The following is a 14,090-nucleotide window of genomic DNA, read 5'->3' as shown; positions in this document are numbered from 1 at the left end:
GAAAAAAAATCCCATGGACAGGAAGCTGTGCAAAAAACACAGATCATGACTGTTGATTGGCCAACTTGTGTTTATTCAGCATTGGGGTCATGGCTGAGACAGGAGTTTCTATGGTAACAAAGCAGTCCCTTGAGCACTCAAAATCTAAATTACTTCTTGTTTCACAATGCATTCCATGATGCACACAATATCACACAGTAAATGGGGGATACATAGGGTTGGGGTTGGGGTATTAGGTACATGCCACTTTCCTTCTAAGTTCTACGGCAACACAATTACATATTTGTAGATGAGAATACCCCATTTTTCTCCTTTCCCCTGCCCCCTTCTCTTATTCTAGTCCTTTCATATAAATATCTCCCAAAAATTGAGTCAGGCATCTGATATGTTGCAATTCATGCCCTTTATAGCCAGCCTAGGAGATATGTCTAATTATCTCACAAAAGCAGGGGCTCTCTTCAGTCTATTGGCACATTGGTTCCTGGAGGAGATGTTGTCACTGCTACCTTATCCCCAGGAGAAACAAAGGATGGGGGGGGGGGGAGCAGAAAACTCTTCTGCTACACTTAAGTAGCTACCTCCAGTGGCTGTTTCCAATATCAAACTAAATTTCAACCAGAAGGCTGCAATTTGTAGCGTGATTGGCACGAGTCAGATTTCAGCTCAACTTCCCTTCAGTTTTAAGCTAGAATATGGAAGGATTTCTTAAATTTCCTTTTAATCATCAGAGTCTGTGAAACAGGTTTTTTTTTTTTTTTGCAATCATCATCCACCCACCCCTCCCACCTTGATTAAAGAAAAAGAATCATGAAAGGCTCGAGTACAATTTCAAAACTATCTTGTAAAGGGCAGTGTATCATGTAGTTTCTACACCCACTTGTTAAAGACCCATAATGGTACAATGGTATTATGAAATTGGCAAAAACCTAAATTTTATAGATGATTCGAACATGTATTCACACAAGAAAATCTTTCCTATTGCACTTGAATCTTGCTTGAGAACTTGCCCAGCTGGCAAAGAAATCTCTCATTCATATGCATCCACTAGTGCAAGAGGGGGAATTAGACAGGTCAAGAATTGGTAAAACTCTCAACCCTTGCAGGTATTTGCCCCCCTGGACTACCAGTGGTTCAACTTTGTTCCCAATTTCAATAGTGGTGTTATTACCCTAGCAGTGGGTTGTATGTCTCATGGTGGCCATACTGGGGGTGCAATTCCTCATGCCTATCTCCAATGGTAAGACAGGGGAGGGGTAAGAAAATGAAAGGGAAGGGTGGGGACTGGATGGGGGAGGGGAAGAGAAGGGGATGGGAGGGGAAGGGGAGGGGAGGGGAGAGAGAAGAGAGGGAAGGGAGGGGTGGAGAGGGGAGGGTCGGAGGGGAGGGGAGGGAGGGACAGAAGGGAGGGGAGAGAAGGAAAGGGACTGGGAAGGGATTGAAGAGAGGAAAGGGTTGGGATAGGGTCAGAACATGATGGAGAGGGTGGGTGGGTAGGGACAGAGTGGATCAGTGGAGTTTCACACAGGTCAGAGGACAAAAAGTTGAACAAATATTGTTTAACCGCTCTACTGCCTACCCTTCTTCCTCTCCATATGAAAGCCACTCTCTTCTATGCAGTTCCCAAACACACTAAAGCTAGTAAAGGCTTCAGACACAAGAGCTATAACATTACACCATGTCAGTTGCTGAAGTCAGTTTTGAAAGCCTACAGCAATAAGTGATTGCATGTAGTCAAATGACTGTAACCATGACAACATATCAACAAAACTTTAACAAGTGTCCTTTTGAACATTATTTCACAAAATATAATTAGCACTTGTCGTTGCTGAATTGCAGGATACATTTTAATTTCCTTTGTTATCATGTGTCCATGCATCAAGTGTGAAGATTTTCCTCGTTGTGGGTATATATAGGTGTCACTCATCACTTTGAACCAGTAAAAGATAACAGCAGTGATCTCCCCTTCTAATAGTAAGAAAGATATGTGTGTTGAATTTGGGTAAATGTTGGTGAGGCTGTCTATCACTCTATAGATCTGTGTGTGTCTACCTGTATTCTCTGGGTGAGATTCTCAAGGCGACATTGTAAGGTAGGACCTAATCCTTTTTAGAATAATGATGAGGATAATCTCTCACCCTGCTCCAACCACAGTGTGTTCTATCTAGTGTCCCACACACACAGGACCCTGGAATCCCTAAACCACATGAGACCCTTGGGATCCCCACCCCTCCCCCATACCTTGCAAAACCAGGCCAGAGACAAACCCACTCTAACATCACATAGATTTCAAGGGGTGGGTCTAAGGGAAACGGCGAGAGCTACACAGCTAATCCTGTGAGTCAATGGAGAATACTTTTACTCAGAAAAATCCGGGCAGCCAGAAAGGTCACTGTGTTTTGGCGGATCAAATTACAGCCTACAGAGCCAGAGAGTTAATTCCCCTGTCCTGCTTTTCATATCTCATCTGTAAAATGAGAGTTCACCTTGACAAATTTCAAAGGCCATTTCTATTTCATTTGGAGCAATGTCTGTATGGAGGCTAGTCAAAGGAGTGATAAAGAAATACTCCCAATTTCGGGAAGTTCAATAAGGTCTGAAAAGGAAAACTGTTGGGGATGATAATTTCAGATCATCCCTGTCCGCAAGCCCACTTATCATAGCAAAAGTAAATTTCTAGAAGCCTGAATTTTTGTTCCACTGTTCACACTCATACATACATAAAAAACAACCAAGTGACTAAAAAGGTAAAACCAGAGGAAGTCTGCTTGCACTCAAACTTTATTTCTCTGTTTTTAAGTTAGTAGTCTTCATTCTCTTTTCCTGTTGATGGGGCATAAGTAATTCCCATCCAGGATGCAGGGTGCAAATGGAAGAAACAAGGTATTAAACCTTCATGCTAACATCCCGTGTATTTGTATATCTCCAGAACGACAGTCACATGATTTAACAGTGGAATGTCACCAGTGAGAGGTGAGCCAGTGTGTACAATGGCAAACAACCAGCACAAAGGAGTTTCAAGAAACTGCAAGTTGGAGGTGAGATATTTGTTTCAGGGTATGTTTTTTTTTTCTCCCAAAAAGCTTCAGGCAGTTGCCTAGCAACTTCTGACGAAACCCTGGAATGTGGGAACACAACTCATTTCAAGGAACACTCTATCTGCAAATCTTCAAATCTTCTGCTGTTCGAGATTTTCCACTTGAAAATTGTCCGAATCACATCAATTATAACATCTAACTTGTTTATACCAGCCTCCGCGTATCTGGTCACTATCGTGTACACGGCTTGCATGTCTCGTATGCTACAAGATGGCGCTGCATGCGTGCATACTCGCAGAGATTTTGTTCTGGATGACATTTCACGGTAGCCGATCACAATTCCGTTTGTACTTCCATGATCTCCAGCATCCCCAATCAGAAGTGACATGGCCACAATAGCCTCAATACAATGCTCGGACCCTGTTCCCATACGAGCAAGCGTTTAACATTGGATTTCTGGATGGGGTGGGTAACGATGCAGCGTAGTGTAGGAGTATATCCATCATGCTTTGTTCTCTTGGGATTTTATTACCAGCGGGAAAGCAAAATATAGCGCAACAAGGAAAGTCATGGTCTTTCATTTGGGCTGTGGAGCCATTTTTTCTTCCAAATCGTACTTTGTCCTATTTGATAAATGCCTCAGCGTTGGTGGAGACTATCCCCTCATACAATATGCCTCGTCCCAAGGTACATCCCTCCCCAATATAATTTACTCAGGGGATGTAGTCTTCATTCAAGACAGGATAGAAGCATTTAGACTGTACATACATCTCTAGCCCATGTAGCAGTGTGAGATGCTGGATACCAGGCTAGCATCCAAGGAAAGGTAAATTTGACTTGAGCAGGTCCTCTTTATACAGTCATGATCACAGTAGCCCCACCTAACAATTCTGCCTTTGTTGCCAATGTTGACATGTTTCTCCCATCTGGGGTGGGGTGCGGGATGAGGAAGGGGAGGGGGAGAGGGTGGGGAAGAGGGTGGGGAAGAAGCTGGCAGAGAAGGGGATTGAGATGAGGAGAATGAGAGGGAAGTGAGGAGGGAAAAGGGGGTGGGGCGGCTGCACTCATGTTGTTGCAAACGCCTCTTGCCAACAGAAGTGCTCAATCGGAGGCAGTGTAGGTGCACCATTAAGTATTCCATGTAACATGTGTCACAAAAACCCTTTTCATGCCTGAGAGGTGTCACCGGTGGGGGAGAGAGAGAAAAACTGAGGACAGCTCCACCGTTATGAGAAACCAGGCAGGAATTGGAATCTTGAGTGCGAGTGAGTGTGTGCACCGTGAGAGTGCACAGTCTTTGATGTGTGCATGATTAGAGGTAATGCTTGGATTCACACCTACAGTGCAATCACGAGGGCTATGGAAATCCTCAAGGCCAATTAAATGGTTGAGAACCCATGCAAATGTTTTGCAGGGTTTCCCTTCTCCTTTGGCGTCATGCTGAGAAACACATACCACTTTACTATAATGTCTCAGGGTTTACAGCTCAGACTAGCATCTAAATTGCATTTTCTTTTGATCAAAATTACACTAAGCTCTGGCATCATCCTGTCATTGAACTCAGGTTTTCCTTATCTTCAGTCCCACGCATTGACATTCCCTCCCCATCCCAATCATTTGGTATTTCACAGAAAAGAATGAAGATGTCTCCAGACTATAGGCCTATATATTAACCCATTTTACCTAAATAGGCTAGCTTTTTTTTTTTTTTTTTTTTTTTTTTTGGGGGGGGGGGTCTGACAACATACACATTGTATTCTACTTTGATTGAATCCCAATGACGAGAAACTAGTACAATCAATACACGTGGCTGGAAGGCCTCTGAATAAAAAAAGTAAAAGGAAAAATTGGGACAAAGTGGAGATATTTCCAGATACATCATCTAATGGTAGTAGTAGACATGAGCCAAGGTATGAACCTTTTTTTAAAATCATTAACTCGCTTCAAGGCAATCCACCGCAAAAATGGAAGCTGTGTTTAGAGGATACTGCTGCAATTTACTTAACCAATCAGCATGGATATTTTAGCAAAATTCATCCCATATCTTGGCTGCAATTGTCACATTTGTGCAATTTTTGACTAAACTCTTTTCTTCCTTCACAGTATTCTCTTTTCTAATAATATTTTCTTCATGATATATTTCCCTATGCACAAGTGCATAAAGGCAATGTCATCCGAGGCAAGAGTCCAGCCAATAGGTTCAACATACTGTTCTCTATCTCCCTCACTCACAGGTATTAAAGCAGTATGGGTATGATTGGGTCACATGACTAGTGGTAGAAGGAACAAGCCTCCAAAGAGCAATACAGGATGTTGGAAAATATCTTAAGGAGGTCCAAAGAAGGCCTACGTGTGAATCTAAGTGAAGGACAAGTATTTCTTTCTGCTTTTTGACATAGGCCTTATACACACTGTCCCAGGCTTGTCATAAAGCTCTTCACTGTGGTCTGCCTGTAATTCATGAGATAAACATAGGCCTACATCCATCCTCATATTGAGGGATGTGAAGCTAGAATGTGAGCGGTACTATATCTTCATCTCGCGGCTCTCCCTAGTCACGCCATGACGACACGGCCTGCTTGTAGCGACCTTATACAGCATCCTCCGGGGGAGCAGCACGTACTGACTGCAGTGGCAACACACCTTGTGACGTCCTTTCATTCGTCACTATGTCAAACTCTTAATGCAAAGTACACATCCTCCAGTGTGGAGTCAGTGTATACCAATTAGACTCGCTTACGAATCTTTCTCAGAAACTCGTGCAAGAGGGAACCGAAATACACTGGGGCAGAAATATCAAACGTATCAACTGCCAGGAAGAGACATTCACAAACATTAACCATGTCATTACCATAGGCAACTCATTTGCACTGAATCTCAATAGCAGTTTGAGGGAGTGGGCTTATGGGGGTTATAGAGTGTAAATTAATGTCCACATTCATGCCAAGCAGATAAAGGGTAGAAGATATTCACAATAAATAAACAAACCCTGAAATTACAAGCAAGGGTTATTCCCCCCCCCCCCCCTTTCAATTCTATAGCAATACCCTACAGAGAACAAGGTCACATATTGTAAGCTGTGGTCTACATTCACATCTGGTCATACAGAGTGTTACTCAATATCCCATGGCCCAGCCAGGAATTGCACAAAGCCAGTGAGTGTGGGACTGAGTGAGTGGCCAAGGGGAAGCATAATGGAACACACGCTTGCTTGGATTCCGCGCTCCACCGCCGTCTAACCCAAATCTCCATGCACAGGCTGATATTTGCCCAAATTACTCTCCATATAGTCCAACCTTGGGAGTGAATACATAGCGGCAGCAGCATGTTTACACATTGTATACACCCTCGCCTCACATGCAACATACTGTACGGTACAAGCACTGGCCATAGAAGCATGCACCTAATGATATAGTGCAGGCTCTATACTCTACACTATATATCCCTCCAATGGCTGTTGACAGTCACCTGAAAATATTCAAGAAATCTGCTCTCTTTATAGAATCACCGATGAAACCATCACAAAATATCCATGTAAGTAGTCCCAGGTTGACGAAAAAACAATCAAACATATAAATCTCACTTTTATCGCGCATAATATTCTTGCACTTGCAATTTCAAAATGCACTTCTTTACATGCTTGCATTGCAGCTTGCATGAATAATCTTCATTTGTTCAAAAAGTAGCTCAACTTGGTACAGTCTCCTCACGTAGGACTGTCCACGCTACAGTCTTTACAGACAACTGCAAGATTTCCTCAGCTTTCAAGCAGCTCTGGTCTTAGAGACTCCTCAAAAATACCGACAATATCAACATCCTCCAATTGTAGTTCCCATGGCAACAGATGGGCAGCAACCAATAATCAAGGGAGTTCAATTTTAGTTATTAACATAAAAAGATGCAATCTATCACTTGTACCGAACAATTGCACCATATACGTGTCTCAATAAAATGAGTATAGGCCCAAATGAGAATGCTCATTACTCATTTACATATCTGCATTTATATCTGATGTCTTATCAAGCCAAGTGTTTTTACTGTATAGGCCTACCACTTCAGTGACACAAACACACTTGTCATATTTGATATATTCTACCACAAGGCAAGATTTAATCTATAAAAAGTATATAATCTATAAAAAGCATATTTTCAGAAAGTTTATGTTTTATTTTCAGAAAGTTTAAGAACAAAAAAACAAGTCAATCTCCATGAACACATTTTTCTCTTCCTTCACTTGGACTTGATCACAGCATCAGTCTACATGTACAACTGAATTGCTGGTACTCTTGTGAATTCTTAAAGGGGAAATCCAGTCCAAATATGAGTTAGTCTGATAAAAAAAAAGAGTAAAATCTTACGAGTTCAACAGTAAATATCTGACTGAAATCGGATGAAAAATAGGGAAGTTATGACATTTTGAAGTTTTGCTAATTTCTGCAAAACAGTTCTTGTACAGTGGATATGAATGCAAATGAGTGAGCTAACCATGTCATAACCTCACAATTTTCCATTGATCGTGTACAACAACAAAAAAAATGATGAAAATTCAATGTTTCTGTCATTGAAGTCTGAAAGATGATGTCATTCCTGGTTGAGTAACTTCAGAATAGTGATCAGTTAGATATACAAGGATTTGAGCCTGGGGCATAATTGCATTTGAATGAAAAACTGGAAATTTCAAAATCTTATGTGCACACTATGTGGCAAGTTGTGAGGGGATGACATGCTCACTTTGCCATCTGCATATTCATATTGACCATTCAAGAACTGTTTCCCGAAAAATTAGCGAAACTTCAAAATGTCATAACTTCCTTATTTTTTCATCCGATTTAAATCAAAATTATGCCATTAAACTTGTAATATTTTACTCTTTCTTATCAGATTAACTTATATTTGGACTGGATTTCCCCTTTAAAACCCTCACATCTCTACAGGGGGTGGATTTACTCCCCCCCCCCCTTTTTTTTGGGGGGGGGGGGTAGATAGCTGTCCATAGAAAGTATCAATGGTATCTGGGGAGAGAATATCTTACAGCACAAACTTCCTTCAAAATGTATACTTTTAGAATACAGGAAGTGGTTATTTGACCAGTATCCAGTGACCAAGGTTGAGCCAGGCTTGGCTAAAGTTCCACAATTGGTTACTCAGGCATATCTCCCTTTCTATTCTTTGTTTAATACAGCAAAGACTTTAAAAATCACACAACAAATGTTCTGGGCAACTTGTATAAGTACCCTGGGGCAATAATATGCCAATGCAATATTGTAATCACTTTCAAAATCTAAATAGCTTTCTGATTTTTTATTTTTTTTTGCAATGGAATTTCAATAAAACTGTCATTGTACTGTTTGACAATGCTCTCATTAAATTATTGAAGACTAGCCCAAAGTATACTCAAGAATGTGTCCATGGGAAATACATGTTATAGTAAATAAAAAAAAAAATGTGTGATAATAATCAGAAAAATGATCCATCGTCAGCTGACTTAGAGAACTATATGTTAAGATTCTGATTAAAAAAAAGAAATAAACGTGAGTGAGGGTATAGACATGTAACAAAGATAAATTTGTCCATTTTAATCAGAGTTACATATTTTTGTTTATTTTTTTCCCCTCACTACACTACCTTCACTGGGACATACACCTCTTCCTAAAGAGATTATTTTGTTTAGTTTGCTTACATTAAGAGCTGATATAATAACTTCTTATCAGCTGAGCAAACAAAAAGCCAGTGCTAATCTCTGTCCTCACACATTTCAGTGTCTGAAAATATCTCTAGCTGCCGTCACTTACAGTCAAAGCCGACACCACCTGCATTAGTGATCACCTGTATACAAAGACCTCTCTTACTCATGAATTGTGCATTGATAGACATTAAAGGGACAGTACAGTATTGGTGGAGATGAAAATTGGGCTTTTAACTTTTTGTGAGATACCAAGAAAACACTTATGATAAAGTACAGAGCATACCATTTCAAAAGGAATTCAAAGTTTATTTGATGAAAATCGGGTTTGGAATGACTGAAACATCCAAAAACAAAGTAAAACAAAGCGATCGTAATAAAGTGTGGGTCCCACACTTTATAAGAATCACTCTTTTTTGGATATCTCAGCCATTTTAAAACCAATTTTTATCAAATAAACGTTGAATTCCACGTAGAATTACATGCTCTTTCATATTTCATAAGAGGTTTCTCATTATCTCACCAAAAAAGTTAGAAACTTGAAATTAGGTCTCAACCAAAACTGTACGATCCCTTTAATTTGAGTAAAGACCACTTGCGAATAACCACCACTTATGTCTCTCTTTGCACTGGCCTTTATGAACAGGACTGACAGGGGTAGACATCACAGTTTACACCAGCACACTCTTCAGATGCTGAATGGCGTCAACTGTTTTCCTTCGTCTTCTCTTATCAATTGTCATAATATCACGTAAAAGTACAGACTGTAACACATCATTAGAGATAAGCTTACATTAATTTCTTTCTGCTCTGGTTATGTATGTGGTTTACAACATTGCAAAAGAAGGGGGGTTAGTTTGTTTGCTTTTTCTCTAAGTACAAACTGTAGCTTATTTTACTTAAATTCTCATCAAAAATTTTGGGCAGCATGCAATGACTCATCAAAAGAAAACCTTCATAAGTTGTGTCGGGTGATATCCTTCTTTGTGACCACCATGAATCAAAGGGTGTGACTGACCAAAAAAAAATGTTTATGAGTGATGTTAAAATACTATATCCACACTTTAAGAGTTGCCAGGAACAACTTGGCTCCACGCTGTACCCTGATTAAATATTTGAGCGAGCAAAGTCTGACTTTAGGGTTGCCCGATTCTTCATGGATGCTTGTGTCGCAAATATTTTCTTCTGTTGTAATGACTGTGACGTCAGGACATGCCCTTCATTCTTACAGAGTACTGTACCTGTACAATGCTCTGAAATTTGCTTAGCAGCCGGGAGTTAAACAGATTGAAAACCAATATTTCATTTCTACTAATCAAATAACAGATGATGTGGCACGTAGGCAAAGCTGGCTAATTCTTTCCCCTCCCCAGAGCAGTTTAACCCCTTAGCTTCACAATGTAGAGATTAACAGACACCGTAAAAAGCTTAGCTTGACACAATAAAGTATGCATTCAAAAAAAAAAATGTACAGCAAAAGATTATGATATCATTACCGATAGAATCATATCTCTCCTATCCCCACAGAAAAGCACCTTAGAAATGATTATGAAGATATACACATAAGAAATCCATACAAAATCTTGACTGGAGATATCTAAGAACATTGTAATGGCAACAAACATCCCCATTATCTTTGAAGTGGCCCTACACGTAACAACACTCAATTCAAGACACGTAAGGATTTGTTCCTTTAAGTGGTTAGGATTATTGGAGGGGGTGGGGTGGGGAGAGATGATTGAAAATGGCTGAAACCAAACCTATTTGACCCCGGTCTGCGAGGTCGGGTTACCCACAAGGCCCTGGTGTCTCTCGCATACTAATCTTCACTTTCCGCGATGCCTTCACATCCGTACCCAGTGATCCCCACACAGCCACGTTTAACCTGCTCTGAGCCACAGTACAATTGATCAGCGCACTGACAAATTCTACATGGATTTCACACAGGTGGTTGAAATTCTCAGTGGGAGCGCAGAACTATAAAACTATTCATATACCAGGAAGTACTTAAAATTCTTTAACGCAAGTGTCTTTTCACACCAGCATCTATTCATGGGATTTTGTCAGACATAGAAAGATTGGTTTGCCAATATTTATACACAAAATTTGTTGGTAGCAGTGCCTAGACTATATAATAAATGTACCTCTTTGCCACCCCAAATAATCACATCCTTAAAACGCTTTCCATAGCGGCACAAACCGTACACGTGCAAATATTTGGGTGAATCTGCCGCGGAAAAATGAATCCGAACCCATTCCCCGACCTACATCTGTGAACTGCCCGATTCCACATCGTCCTACACGTAACGAGATATCTTCCCTTCCCTTTACCACCCTTCACTTTCGCCTTCCTCTTTGGAACGTGGTTAGCAGAGGAGGGACGTAATTTATGGTACCATTTAGGGTTCCCGCTGGAGACGATGTGTTGGGGAGCGTTTCTAGTCAGGCGTGGGGTAATTGGTGAGCGGCTGGCATGCTCACGGCAGGAATTTATTGTGACTTCTCAAAACGGTGACTTTCAGTGCACTGATAAATTAAACTGCGCATGACCCCCCCCCCCCCAAAAAAAAAAAAAAAATACAGAATCTCACTCAACTCATCATTTCAGGTATATTTTTACTCAGCCAGTCATTTATACTGTGACGTTTTAAAGCACAAACTGCCAAGCCTATACTGAAATGTTACCGTCAATGTATTGGAATGGAAGGCTTCTACATTTGTTGCTCACACTTTTGATATAAATCAGAACAATGAATCATTCTACAATTGACTCAAATTTGTGACAATGTGTACATCTTACTATCAGTGGGTATTATCTATTCCCCTTAATTTACATGAGGAATTGGATGCCTCATATCTAATGAGTATCGACATACACCAACAAATTGCCGACGCCGTAACAACTCCTTTACTTCCAAGCAACAGCTCTGATAAATACATCACTGTACAGATGGGTATATGGCATACAATACATGAAACCAAAAGAGTGACATTATAAATGCTCAACAGTTTAACGACCATGTCATTCACCACAATTGCTAATGACTACAGGAGTGACATTACAAATCTAAAATGGAATACATCCAGAAGCCTCGGTACATGAAGCCAATCTGATGGCATTGCTGTATCATCATTTCCTGCATAAATCAAGTTAAAAAAGTGCACCCTTCCAAAGTAATAACACTTCAATCGAAGGCTAAAATATTACGGTATTATGGCTCCAAAAGAGCTACCCTACTGTGTCATATACAGGAAGCATTTTTGGGCGTGGTTGAAAACCTACATTCATTAACACACACACACACACACACACACACACACACACACACACTGATATATATTCTACAGGCCACCAATTTCTCCTTTCATTTAGCTCAGTGAGATGATATTTGGAGAACCGACCCTTAGACAAACATTTGCTCTCCGTAATGGCTAAAATGGTAGAGTAAACAAGGTCATGCGTGTTCTCGTACAATTCCCTTCCATTTCATTTTTGTTTTGAGAGTGTGTGAGTGCCTATACATGTGCAAGCGTGTGTCTTCATATGTGTTTGTATGTGTGTGTGTGTGTGTGTGTGTGTGTGTGTGCACAGAGGCTGTTTGTTCTAGAACCCCACCCCCTCTCTTGCCCCACCCCATCAAATTTAAACTTAGCTCTCACTTGCATACATAAGCGCACAGATGAGAAATTAAAGAATTGTGGAAGATGTGTGTTCATATTATGCAGCTTTCCCTCTGTAACAAATCATAAAAATGCTCAGCGAGAGAAAAGAAAATATTTCAGTTTCTTCCATGAGACCAATTAGCCATGGTAACGGTAGTGAAGTATCAGCCATAATTTTCTTTCACACATCTGCCTTTCTTTCAGCTGCAGTAATGATAATAAGTCATTTCACTTTGCTAGTCATCTTTGGTAACTTCCAGGTTTCGGACAGAATATTTCCTTTTTCGTTTTGTTTCTTTGCCAAATTCTGACTTTCAATATTTAATCAAAATAATATTGGCTCTTTTCCCGATGGCACCTGTAGAGATGACAATGCTATTTAGTATTACCTCTGTCATGACAAGGAGTAGCCACTATTTCAGCTAATTAACACCCCATTCATTTCATTCAAGAAAACAGAATCAAGCACAGATCACATATTATTTTCTTTCATTTCCACTCAAAAAGGAGCAAAAACCAAGATCTGATCTTACCTTAGGATGGGATCTCTTGGGGAACGCCACCTTGGGGTCGACCTGCAGATTGAAAAAGAAAAAGACAGAAATAACATTGAAAATGACGATAACTGTCGTCTCATTCACCAACACAAATCAAGGAAAACCTGGATATTCTTCTTCTGCGGTATCAAGCATCAACAACACCACCTCGAACTAAACTTTGGCTCTGATCCTGAAACAACCACCACTTTCTTGCTGAAAATTCTAAGATAAAGGGACAGTTTGGATGTCTGTATAACCAACCTGTCTTTGATGTAATGCCTCATACACACACACACAAAAAAAATTGTGTAATATCAAAGACCTTTTAAAATCTCCACATCTTGTTTCCTCGCTATCACTCATCCTGCCATACCTACATTGTATTGGTGTTTTTCATTATTCAAGACGCTTTCATGACACGATTATTTCCAACCAGATCACTTGCACTTCACATTCTTCCACATCCGAGATTATTTCACTGGTGAAAGAAATACACAAGACTACTCTCACACACATGCACACAAAGAAATCCCATCACAAATATGCATTTATGGGACTAATTACACATTATAGTAGCTGCATACAGGTGTAGTTTCCAGATGCAATACTTATATCAGATTGTCTACATAGTAAGGCATGAAAACGTTGTCTGCTTTTGTATCATTGATGCCTTTTTTGACAAGAGCATGAACATAAAATGGAAAAAAAAAAAACCAAAAAAAAAACAGTTAGTTTCCTGCCCAAAGAAACTTCTGACACTAACAAAATGTCCTTGCTGGATCTATACTACAAGAGAGAGCAAAATCTTGTTTTTTCTCTGCCTCACTCACATCACCTGCCGATCAAGACTCCGCTAACACCTGACTAATCAGGATAAGGCCCTCTGGTGGCGTGGAAATCAAAATATTTTGGCGGGATGAACGAGCATATCCATGTCATAGGGGGCCCCCGAGAAGACACAGAGGCGTTTTTATCATTCGCGAGTTCCACCGTCATATCAAAACCTCATCTTCCCTACCTCACTGCCCCGTTGCTTCGTTCATGTTCCTCCACCTTGTCGCCCCACCCCATAATTCCTCTTCCTTCTCACCCCCTTTTGTCCTCTAACACATTCTTACATCTCCCATTCTGTTCATCATCTCTTAGTGAATATATATCCTACCAGTTATG

The 14,090-nt window shown here is 40.4% G+C and overlaps 1 protein-coding gene across 3 annotated transcripts in view; it reads right to left on the bottom strand.

The window, feature by feature from the left end:
• Positions 1-14,090, bottom strand: part of LOC140227345 (RNA-binding protein Musashi homolog 2-like) — a 265,855-nt gene that overhangs the window by 188,273 nt on the left and 63,492 nt on the right. For all 3 annotated transcript variants that reach the window (XM_072307760.1, XM_072307762.1, XM_072307761.1), the window contains exon 5: positions 12,915-12,956. In XM_072307760.1, coding sequence (XP_072163861.1) covers positions 12,915-12,956 — 42 coding nt within the window. The remainder of the gene's footprint in view (positions 1-12,914; positions 12,957-14,090) is intronic.

The sequence above is a fragment of the Diadema setosum genome, chromosome 4 (genome assembly GCF_964275005.1).
Source record: "Diadema setosum chromosome 4, eeDiaSeto1, whole genome shotgun sequence".
NCBI classification, from domain to species: Eukaryota; Metazoa; Echinodermata; class Echinoidea; order Diadematoida; family Diadematidae; genus Diadema; species Diadema setosum.
Note: the sequence above shows the minus strand (reverse complement) of the source record. Positions and strands in the feature narration are given on the sequence as shown.